An 11,890-nucleotide genomic window follows, 5' to 3' on the forward strand; every position below is an offset into this window, starting at 1 on the left:
TCCCATTTAGACAAAACCTTAGACTTCTCTAAGTGTGAAACTCCCTTTAAACCGAGAAGTTTTGTCCCAGTAGGTCAAACCTGACAGTTTAGTTTTCATCTTTGTATCTAATCTTGCACCCATTGCTGTAGCATGTTTGCTAGGTGGCTTGTTTATCCCTTTGGTGTATTAATTTACTGTTTTGGGTTTTGTTTCTTTTTTTGCTTTTCTGGGCTTCCTGCCCTCCAAGAAGCTTTACTCTTCCAGAACCTGCATATTTTGCACTGCAAAAAATCTCTGATACGCTTCTCTGTAACTCTTTGACATTAAGAGCAAGCACCATTAAAAAAACCCCCAAGCCTCACTGCTTCCAGAGTCATACCTGCTTTTTGATGTCTTCCTCACTCTGTTCCTTGATGCTGCTTCACCAGTGGATACAATTCTGAAATTCCCAGTAAACTTAGTTTCCTTATGGCAGACAAATATAACACTTCTTGTTTTTCAACAGCTCTGCAAAGGCAGAAACATTTGCCTCGTGCTGCCTTCAAAACCAAACAGTTTCTTCAAACTCCATCTGCAAAAGGAGGTAATTAACTTACAACCTCTTATCAAGCTCCAGCGAGTCTCAGATAATTGTTCACCTGCATTAAATCTCACCTACTCTAGAGGAATAAAATTGCTGTTGCATGTCAAGATTAACCAAGTGGTCCTTGCTTTGCAGAAGTTAACTTTCTAGACTAAGCATTAAGAATAAAACCCTGTATTGCAGAGGAGAAAAAGCTAAACATTGGATTTGGAGAGCAAACCCAAGGACTGGTGACTCTTTTTGTTAATTAGAGAATCTTGATTAGAAAAGTGGATTCTGAAGCCTTATTCCTTAGAGCTACATTTGGATAGGAAATGTTTACATTCCAAGATGCAGGCTCTAAACCAAAAGTTTTCAGTATTGTTCTTTGTGCAAACATCAGCAGGCAAATGAAAATGTCATTCTTGGAAACAAGTTTATGCTTGAAGAGATTAGCATAGAACATCAACTAGTTCAGCACATACATGTTCAGGTGCTTGTGCCTTTCTTTTTGTGCCTTTCTTTCTCCCCCCCCCCCAGAATGTGAAGATTAATCCCCAAAGAGGTCATTTAGATGGGTAATTTTTCCCTCAAGGAGTTAGAAACAGTTGTGTGTAATGTTTCAGTTTGCTAGCAGCTGAAGTTGGCTTCTTTTTGAGAGCATAATGAAACAGATTGAGGCTCAAATGCAATGAGATGACTTTTAACTGATCTCTAATTCTGACTGCATCAGTTTCACTATCTTAGAACAAGCTCATGGCTTTGCTTTTAAGTATAGCTGTCTTCTTGCCTCTTGCAGTCTAGAAGATCTGAATTTAAAGACCACATTTCCTTTGAGACCAGTTTATGAGCTCTATATGTGTTAGAATCCTTTAAGGACTGTCAGTGTCTTCAGTACAGGAGCTGAAGGTGGCTGGCAGAATGCAGGTGTTTCTCTCAGTGGTTTGGCAACACTAACTTCATAGAGTCATGGTTCAGGTTGGAAGGGACCTGAGATCATCTATTGCAACCTCTCAAGTAGACTCAGCTGCTCAAGGCCTCATCCAGCCTGGCCTTCAACATCCCCAGGGAGCAGGCAGCCACAACCTCCCTGCGCAGCCTGTTCCAGAGTCTCACCACTCTCACACTGAAGAACTTCTTCCTCAGATCCAGTCCAAACCTATTCTCCCTCAGCTTCAAACCATTGCCATTGTGCTATGGCTCAGACACCTTTAGGAAAAGTTCCTCTGCTGCCTCCCTGTAGGATCCCTTCATGTATTGGAAGGCAGCTCTAAGGTCCCCCTGGAGTCTTCTTCAGGCTGAACAACCCCAGCTCCCTCTGCCTGTCCCCACAGCAGAGGTGTTCCAGCCCTAACTTCTTAGAGTGACCTTCATGCCATGCAGAAGGTTCTAGCACAGTGTAATGCCTTTGGCCCAGATTCCCTTGGCTTCCTAGGATATCTCTAATCATCTTCATAATGTTTCACACCAAGCAGAGAGGAGTGCTCTCAGTGTGCTGCTTTGGCCTAAGACCACCCACTCAGTTCCTCTGCAAAGGTTTCTGTGCAGCCTTTCCAGCTGGCCAATTCTTCCCCTTCCTCTGGATGTCTGGAACACCTAGGAGGAGGAGGATAGCCTAGTCTGGAGCTGTGGAAATGTACAGAAAGTTAACTTGATGAAACTTCATTAAACCTTTACAGAGTGAGCACTGCCAGTTCTGTATCCCACTTTATAGTTGCTGTCATTCCTCACTGCAAATGGAGACCTGGCACATCCCTTTCAGCTATTTGCTCTTTTACAGTCCTTGATCTGTTGATTTTGCTGCTTTTGAGATGAGATTCTCACAAGTACAGAAGCATTATGCAGTAATGAAGCAAGACTTTTGTTTCAAAAGAACAAAGAGCTATGAGCAACAGGTGATATTACTGCCTTTTTTTTAACCATTTTGTGTAGGACAGTTCAGGTTCTTCTGCCCCTGTGCTCAGCACTGCTCAGGCCACACCTTGAGTGCTGTGTCCAGTTCTGGGCTCCTCAATTCAGGAGAGATGTTGAGGTGCTGGAAGGTGTGGAGAGAAGGGCAGCAAGGCTGGGGAGGGGCCTGGAGCACAGCCCTGTGAGGAGAGGCTGAGGGAGCTGGGGGTGTGCAGCCTGCAGCAGAGGAGGCTCAGGGCAGAGCTCATTGCTGTCTGCAGCTGCCTGCAGGGAGGCTGTAGCCAGGTGGGGTTGGGCTCTTCTGACAGGCAAACAGCAACAGAAGGGGGTCACAGTCTCAAGCTGTGCCAGGGCAGGTCTAGGCTGGATGTTAGGAGGAAGTTGCTGGCAGAGAGAGTGATTGGCATTGGAATGGGCTGTGCCCAGGGAAGTGGTGGAGTCACCGTTCCCTGGAGGTGTTGCAGCCAAGCCTGGCTGGGGCACTTAGTGCCATGGTCTGGTTGGTTGGGCAGGGCTGGGTGCTAGGTTGGACTGGCTGAGCTTGGAGCTCTCTTCCAACCTGCTTGACTCCATGAAAATTCACTCTAACAGCTAACTCTTAACCTTGCCATGACAGACCCATAAGGGCTTACACAGCAGTGTAAGGTGCTGCATGACAGTAGCACTCAGATCATAGCCTGCTTTGGGCCATCCAGCTTCCCTGGCAGTGAGCAGGGACATCTTCAACTGGATCAGCTCCCTCAGAGCCCCATCCCTCCTGATCTTAAATACTTCCAGGGATGAGGCATGTCCCATCTCTCTGGGTAACCTGTGCCAGTGATACATCATCCGCACTGCAAAAATGTCTTCTTTATGCCTAGTCTAAGTCTCCCTGGGTTTAGTTTAAAACTATCCCTCCTTGTCCTATCACAGCAGACCCTGCTAAAAAGTCTGTCCCCAGCTTCCTTATAGACCCCCTGTAAGTACTGAATCATAAAGTCTCCTTGAAGCCTTGTCTTCTCCAGGCTGAGCAGTCTCATCTCTTTGTACGTTTCCTCACGGGTGAGGTGTCTAAGCCTTCTGATCCCTCCTCTGCACCTGCTACAACAGGTCCATGTCTTTTTCTGTACTGATGGCAGAATGATGAATTGGTTCATAGAATGGTTTAGGTTGAAGGGACTTCAAGGATCAGCCGGTTCCATCCCCCTGCCATAGGCAGGGACATCTCCCACTAGAACAGGCCTCATCCAACCTGGCCTTGAACACTTCCAGGGAGGGAGCAGCCACAACCTCCCTGGGCAACCTGTGCCAGTGTCTCACTACCCTCACTGCAAACAACCCTTTCCTGACATCCAATTCTAATCTCCCTTCTGCCAGTTTCAACCCATTGCCCCCTGTCCTGTCATTCCAAGACCTTGTCAATAGCCCCTCCTCAGCCTTCCTGTAGGACCCCCTGGAAGGCCACTCCTCAAAGCCTTCTCTTCTCCAGGCTGCACAGCCCCAACTCTCTCAGCCTGTCCTCAGAGCAGAGCTGCTGCAGCCCTCTCAGCATCTTCGTGGCCTCCTCTGGACTGGCTCCAACACTTCATGTCCTCCTTGTGTTGAGGGCCCCAGAACTGCACACAGTACTCCAGATGGGGTCTGAGGAGAGCAGAGATTGCCATTGTTTGACCTCACCTGTTCAGTTATACCACTCTGAATCATCTCATCACCATAGCTGTGATTTAACAGCTTCATTAGCATTGATTCTAGTTTCAGGTTGGGGTGCAGCTGCTGGCCTTGGCTTGCAAGCCAGCTAAGGTGAAATTGTCACAGCACCCTACTTTGCCAGACAAGGATCTTTGCTTCCTGCCCACACTCTAAGACAGAATCCAGAGAGGGTGGCTGCACAGTGCCATTTAGTTTCACAAATGTCATCTGGTTTAGTTGCAGCTGGTTCTAGTTATCACAGTATCACAGTATCATCAGGGTTGGAAGAGACCTCACAGATCATCAAGTCCAACCCTTTAGCACAGAGCTCAAGGCTAGACCATGGCACCAAGTGCCACGTCCAACCCTGCCTTGAAGTGCCCCAGGGACGGCGACTCCACCACCTCCCCGGGCAGCCCATTCCAGTGTCCAATGACTCTCTCAGTGAAGAACTTTCTCCTCACCTCCAGCCTAAATTTCCCCTGGCACAGCCTGAGGCTGTGTCCTCTTGTTCTGGTGCTGGCCACCTGAGAGAAGAGAGCAACCTCTTCCTGGCCACAACCACCCCTCAGGTAGTTGCAGACAGCAATAAGGTCACCCCTGAGCCTCCTCTTCTCCAGGCTAACCAATCCCAGCTCCCTCAGCCTCTCCTCGTAGGGCTGTGCTCAAGGCCTTAATCTCTCAGGAGCTGGAGCTGTGTGAAGTTGTTAAGCACTCCCCTTACACTTCAGTGTTGTCATGAAACAGGAATCAGCTCCATACCAGATGTGGGGACACAATAACCAAAGTCTTTGACCTCCCTTTCTCTGCTCCTGTCTTCCAAACAGGCCAAACTGAGTTTTATTACATATCCCACACTTCTCTGAGACAAGATTCCTTGTGTTTGCCAGGAATTGCATCATGTGCCAAGAACTCCAGAGCAGTCCACATGCCAAGACAATCCCTTCCTTTATGCAGCAGAATGAATGCAGCTCTCAGCAACCTCTGCAGTGCTGTGCTGACAGGAGATGTTTTATCAGTTGACAGCTCGAGTTGGCCACATGCTACAATATGGTCAATAGAAAGCTGGAGAGAAGCAATTTACTGTCCCTGGCCACATGATAAGCTTCCTTCAGTTACAACTTTGCATTGCCTGCAGTCTGTACCTAAGCCCCTTCTCCCTCAGGGTGCCTGCAGACAGCCCACAGCTGCACCCACCCAGTTTTATTCCCCTGGCATGGCTCTGTGGGTCAGTTGCTAACATGATGCTGTGTTTGTGTTCCAAGCAGGTGTTGCAGTGAGTTCAGTGCTAAAAGCCTCCCTCACTTGGACATTCTGCAGGTAGATTGCAGCAGTCACAGGCCCTGCCACCTTTTAAAATGTCATCTCTCTTAGTCCCAGCACCACTTCACTGCTCTTTTTGTCCAGTCATTCTGCTGTTAATGCTTCCCTTAATCCAGCCTCTGGCTTGACACCAAGGTTTTTATTTTAAGGGGTTTTATTTATTCTCCTCACTACTTACCAGCTGTCAGGTATTGTTGACATCTCTACCACCGTTTTTGTCAGCTTCTCCCATGAGCAGCTTCATGCTCTGCTTGTCAGTAGGAGAGGCCTCCTTTGAATCATCTAGAAAGGAATCAAATGCATCTCTTAGTTGTAATGAGGCAAATATCTTCCTAGACATGCCCTACAAGAAAGAGCTTCGGAGTACAAACTGCAAACTCCTTCTGTACCACACTGAGGAGAGGTTCCTGTCATTACTTAGCTCTTGTCATATTCTGAGTGGATCTACCTTGCAAACTGAGAATAAAATCTATGTCTGGGACTGTCATCTTCAGGTACAATATCTGCCAGAGAGGATACAGCTTTGGTCTCTGTGTTAAGGCAGTTTAGTGGAGGAAAGAAGAGTTCATACAGACTCAATAAACATCCCTGGAGGTGTTCTAAAAAAGACTGGATGAGGCACTTGGTGCCATGGTCTGGTTGCCTGGCTAGGGCTGGGTGCTAGGTTGGGCTGGCTGAGCTTGGAGCTCTCTTCCACCCTGCTTAATTCTATGATTTTGTTTTATTTTCATGATTGATTTGATTATCCCCTGTTGACTGTTATTTGACCCACTAATCAGCCTTAAAAGCTGGTGACATTGCACTTGAGTACTAAGGTGATGGATTAGCTTATTGCTTAGTGATACATCATAGAATCAACCAGCTTGGAAGAGACTTCCAAGATCAGTAAAATCCAAGTCTAGTAAAACAGAGGTTAGGTTTTCAGTGACTCTGTACTCACTCTGCTTCATAGAATGGCTTGAGTGGAGTCTTCTCCTCAGGGCCCTCCCAGATCATAGAATCATAGAATCAATCAGATGGGAAGAGTCCCCCAAGCTCAGCCAGTCCAACCATTCATCCAGCCCTATCCAGTCAACTAGACCATGGCACCAAGTGCCCCATCCAGTCTTTTCTTGAACACCTCCAGCATGTTCACATAAGTGAAATTTAAGTTGTGATGTCTTCTAGTTGCAATATAGTCTGGAGATTAAAGCTTAACACCTCTTTGAGAAAGATGTCTTTGTCATACATTTAGTGTAGTGGCTCTGAATGTATGACAAATGTCTCTAAAGCAGAGGGCATAGCTTGAAAATGCTTCTCATGCTTCTGAAGAGTTGTGCTTAAAAGTTTGGCATTACTAAAGACCTGTTGAATATTCTGGCTTAGCAACCTTGCCCAGAAAGGAGTCCATCAAAACCTTACATTCCAACTCAGCTACAAACTGTTTTACTGCAGGTATTAGTTAATACTGTAAGAAGAGGAAGGTTATAAATGGGAACAGTTGTCTGGTTAAGTTTCACCTTGAGGTTTTTTGAGGGGGTTGTGACCCTACATTTACAATTTTTGCACCTCCCCCCACTCCCCACCATCAGCCAACAAATCTAGGACATGAGCTTATCTTTGGGTTAAAAAGAACACCCCAAAAAGGCATCTGAGATGCTCTGTATTCAGAATCTCAGCACTCAAGGCTAAGGCAGTCTTCAAACAGATTCAAAGTCTCTATCGCAGCAGAATGCTGTGTTGTGTTTTTTCAAGGATGAGAATTGGGGTCACAAGTTTCTGAAGCTGTTAAATTTATTCTACAGCACATTCTCCTCTTTGTCTCTTTGACTGATAAAGCAGTTAGCCTTACTGCTTACAAACCCAGGCTGAAAAACATCTGTAGTAAGCAAATGGAGCATTGGAGTTACGCTCCCAAAACCACATGACAGAAAGGACATCTGAATTCCTGTTTCTCATTGCTGCTTGATTGGCTGTATCCCATTCTACATTCCACACTGTTTGAATATTCACCTCGAGTGATGTCCTGTTGTTAATGTCAGTTGCTGTAACCTGAGCCTGGCAGTAATTGCTGTGTTTTCTTTTCCAGTACCCTCTTCGAGTAAGTTCCGGTCCCCTGCGGCACCATCTCCCCTGGCTCTCCGACAACCAGTCAAAGCTTTCAGTAACCATGGACCTGGTTCACTTGCTTCTCCAGAAGCCACACAGCTGACACACAGCAGTTCTTCACCAGGGCCTCTTGCAGCCCACAGTTCAGGCTTGCCAAGCCCTGCCAGCAGTATTAACAGTACTACTCTTACCAGACCGGCAGGGACAGCAGGGATGAGGAGTGGTTTGCCCAGACCCAGTGCCCCTTCTGCAGGGGGCATCCCAGTGCCTCGTAGCAAACTTGCACAGCCTGTTCGCAGGTGAGTATGTGACAGGCAGCCTTAGTCTGGTTGAGTTCTGGATGTTGTGTGTTTGATGCTCCTTCCTTGAACGTGTCCAGAGAAGGGCAGCAAGGCTGGGGAGGGGCCTGGAGCACAGCCCTGTGAGGAGAGGCTGAGGGAGCTGGGGGGGTGCAGCCTGCAGCAGAGGAGGCTCAGGGCAGAGCTCATTGCTGTCTACAACTACCTGCAGGGAGGCTGTAGCCAGGTGGGGTTGGGCTCTGCTGCCAGGCAGCCAGCACCAGATGAAGGGGACACAGTCTGAAGTTGTGCCAGGGCAGGTCTAGGCTGGATGTTAGGAGGAAGTTGTTGTCAGAGAGAGTGATTGGCATTGGAATGGGCTGCCCAGGGAGGTGGTGGGGGCACCGTGCCTGGAGGTGTTGAAGCAAAGCCTGGATGTGGCACTTAGTGCCATGGTCTGGTTGGTTGGGCAGGGCTGGGTGCTAGGTTGGACTGGCTGAGCTTGAAGGTCTCTTCCAACCTGCTTGTTTCTATGAATAGCCAAAAAATAAGTTTTCTCTCTTTATGCAGATGGTTTTATGGCATGAATGCTGCCAAGAATACAAGACACAGAACCTAAAGCTGACAGTGCTTCGAGGTTTAAGTAAACTGGATTGCAGAGAAGCAAACGAGTGCAGTGTGCACTTCAGTGATGAATGAAGCATTTCTGTTCTTCTCTGTTGTAGGTGGAGACTTGAGGAGTTCTGTGTGAAACTGACAAATCTCTCCTCTTGTTTTAGATCCTTACCTGCTCCCAAAACCTACGGCAACGTGAAAGACGAGAGCTGGAAGGATGGCTGCTACTGACCTGCAATGCTTGACTCAGAGTTCCAGTGCTCATGGATGCTTCCTCACCAGGCTCAAAGACAGCTGGAGTACACAAACTGTTCAGATGTGACTTTTGGGATTTGTAGAAATTCCAGACCTCTCTGTCTCTGATTAGCACAAACTGGCAGAGATTCCTAAAGCAGCACTTTAATGGCATCTAACATCAGATGGTTGGTGGTCATACAATCACTTCTACATTCAATTGCTATCAATTAGGGGGGGGGTTCTCCTGCTTGCTAATAAAAAAAAGTGTATCCATATGAGCATTTAGGAGTGTGGCCAATGTCTGGGCAGAAACCTAATGAATGCCAAAGAAATGCCCATTTTGAGAAACAGCAGGTGTGACTGACAGTCAGCTGGTGCTGCCCAGAGCTTCACCTTCAGCCTGGTTTGGTTGAGCAGTGAGGTGAGTGATTGAAACCAGACTACACTAACAATCAGGGCTAACATTCTGATTGCAGACTGCTGTAGTGCTGGTGACACACAGCCCGGGGCAGCTGTCTGAGACCCTCCCTGGGACAGTGGTACGTACCTCCTGCAGAACCAGGAGGGGCTCTGTGTGGGGGACCAGGCGAAACAGTGGTAGCCATGGCTTTTGCTAACAGGAGAGGTTTGAATGTAGCAGACACACCAAATGCAATAGCACAGACTGCCTCTTTCCTATGCTGCCTGATCAGCTTTCCATGCTCTTACACCTTGGATTGCCAAAAGGGCTCGCTATCAGTTGCACAACCTCTGCAACCTTAAAGTTCCTGGCTCAGGAAAGATGGCCTTGGCTGTTGTAGCTGCCTTTGTGATTAACACATGGCTCACTACCTGGGGACACCTTCTGGTTGTTTTTTCTAGCAGGTTTCCTCACAAAGGAAAGAGAAGTCCTAACATTCAGTTGTCCCAACACCACACCACTATGCTTGCAGCCTGGAGCAACCATTAATGCTGGTAGTTAAGGAGAAGGAAACACAACTATGCACTTGTAACACACAGATTTTAAGGTGATGAGAGCTGACTCTTGATGCCAAATGATATTCATTTCGGTGATGTTCCATGGTGGGAGGAAGTTTTTTCTGTATCCTATTTTTTTACTTTCATCCATTTCTTAAATTGGTTTATTTTAAAGTGTAAATATTTTTACAGAAGATATTGCCCACGTTAAGTGTGTTGAAACTTGTACTTTGCCTTACATATGTGTATCTTAACATTACTGGTGAGAGAGTATGAAATCTGCTATGTCTGTTTACAAGCTATTAAATTCCTCTGGTGGCTCTGACTCATTCTGACACCTTTTGCTCAGAACCATCCTTTTTTCTGTTTTGGAAGCTATCAGGCAAACATTTGTAACTTGGGTGGGATTAGTCAGACAGAAGGGAATTTGTTTGAAGCTCGTTCAGTATTTTGGATGTACAGTTGATGAAGTAAGAGAATGTGAATGGTGAATCCTTTGTGCAATGACTGCCCAACACTACAGGCTGGCTTGGACAGTAGGTAGCCTTCAACCCCATGAGTATCTTGAGTTTGGAACTGCTGGTGTGTTTTGACTCTCACCAAGAAGAGGGTAACTAACCCTGGAATTCCAGCACTTGGATTTGTGGCCAGCATGAACACTTTCCTGGATGAAAAGCCATGCAGTACTACTTGACTTGGAAAAAGCCAAATAGGGAGGAGAGGAGACTAAGCTGCAGCTCTAATTACTCAAGCAAGCTTTGGGTTGACGAACGACTTCAGGCTGCAGACTTTGAAGTCAGAGTATCAAATATACTGTAAGGCAGTAAGGGGAAGAAAACTACCTTGTCCCAGGTAGAGCAGTACACACCAGTGAGGTAGGCTGGTGAGGTTTGGCATGGGTGATAGGCAGTTAGAGGCCTAGGTCAGATGCCAGCAGTCTCACTCCAGCCCAGCTTTGAACATTTCAGCATCTCACAAAGCAATGCTGCATCTTCAGTCAATAAAAGGTGAATTTTAAGGGGGGGCTTTTATCAAACACTCAACTGACTTTGACCTTGTGAAAGTCAGTTGAGAAGATTTGGGGGGGGGGGGGTTACCATCAAACCACTGTGTAGGTTTCCTTAAGTAATTCATCACTTGGGTAAGTTCAGCTTTTTAAGTTTGCTGAGGATTCTTTTCTCTGCTGTTCTCCCCTGACACAGAACAGCAAAGGACTTGCTGAAAAGATCTGTTTACTTAGAGACAAAAAACAAAAGCCTTTGTGCATCACCAGTTGATGGAGATCAGGAACTCACAGGGGCTCTGTGTTTAGAGATTTACTGCAGAAGTGTGGAGTTATGGATTTGATAAACTAGTGCCTATGATTTACTTAACTTATGTTTGATATCGTAGTAAGGGGTTTATGAATGTGGATTCCTCCTCCTTTTTTGTGCCAACAGCTCGGAATTGTTGTGTGTGTGAAGGCAGAAGGACTTGTTCTGCTTCCAAAGTTATTTAAGTTCTTCTTTTTGGTTTGTTCCTTTTGAATGTTTTTTTGTAAGTGGTTAAAAGTGTTAAAAATATATCTATAAACTATTCTTACCACAAAATGCTTCCTGCATCGTTGGTTTTGTAACTAATTGTCTCTCAAAGCTGTTAGAAGTTCAGAGGATACTGTTTCAGGATGCTGGTTTTTTTTGGGGGGGGGAGGAGTTGTTGCTTTTCAAGAGCCAAACTCCCTTTGCTGGAAGTTACCAACATCACTTACCCTGTGTGACACATGCACTGAGCACAGCCCTCTGTTGTTGGGGTGAAATCTCAGTTCATTCACAGGCTCCCTTGTCCTACTGAACAGTGTGGCCAGCAGGACAAGGGAGGTTATTCTGTCTCTGGACTTAGCACTGCTCAGGCCACACCTTCAGTCCTGTGCCCAGTTCTGGGCTCCTTGATTCAAGAGAGCTGTTGAGGTGCTGGAAGGTGTCCAGAGAAGGGCAGCAAGGCTGGGGAGGGGCCTGGAGCAGAGCCCTGTGAGGAGAGGCTGAGGGAGCTGGGGGTGTGCAGCCTGCAGCAGAGGAGGCTCAGGGCAGAGCTCATTGCTGCCTGCAGCTGCCTGCAGGGAGGCTGTAGCCAGGTGGGGTTGGGCTCTGCTGCCAGGCAGCCAGCAACAGAAGAAGGGGACAGAGACTCAAGTTTTGCCAGGGGAGGTCTACGCTGGAGGTGAGGAGGAAGTTGTTGAGCATGAGAGAGTGATTGGCATCGGAATGGGCTGCCCAGGGAGGTGGTTGAGGCC

At 47.0% G+C, this 11,890-nt stretch overlaps 1 protein-coding gene across 4 annotated transcripts in view; it reads left to right on the top strand.

Annotated features, from left to right (window-relative positions):
• SLAIN2 (SLAIN motif family member 2) overlaps window positions 1–11,210 on the top strand; it is a 53,531-nt gene extending 42,321 nt beyond the window's left edge. Inside the window, exons 7-9 of one of the 4 annotated variants that reach the window (XM_064149234.1) lie at window positions 488–565; window positions 7,515–7,833; window positions 8,592–11,210. In XM_064149234.1, coding sequence (XP_064005304.1) covers window positions 488–565; window positions 7,515–7,833; window positions 8,592–8,658 — 464 coding nt within the window. In that variant the 3' untranslated portion in view covers window positions 8,659–11,210. Of the gene's footprint in view, window positions 1–487; window positions 566–7,514; window positions 7,834–8,591 lie in introns of those variants that run through there. The other 3 variants (XM_064149235.1, XM_064149237.1, XM_064149238.1) reach the window with 3 other exon arrangements.
• The last annotated feature ends 680 nt before the right edge of the window (window positions 11,211–11,890 follow it).

This window comes from Pogoniulus pusillus, chromosome 9, assembly GCF_015220805.1.
Source record: "Pogoniulus pusillus isolate bPogPus1 chromosome 9, bPogPus1.pri, whole genome shotgun sequence".
Taxonomy (NCBI): Eukaryota; Metazoa; Chordata; class Aves; order Piciformes; family Lybiidae; genus Pogoniulus; species Pogoniulus pusillus.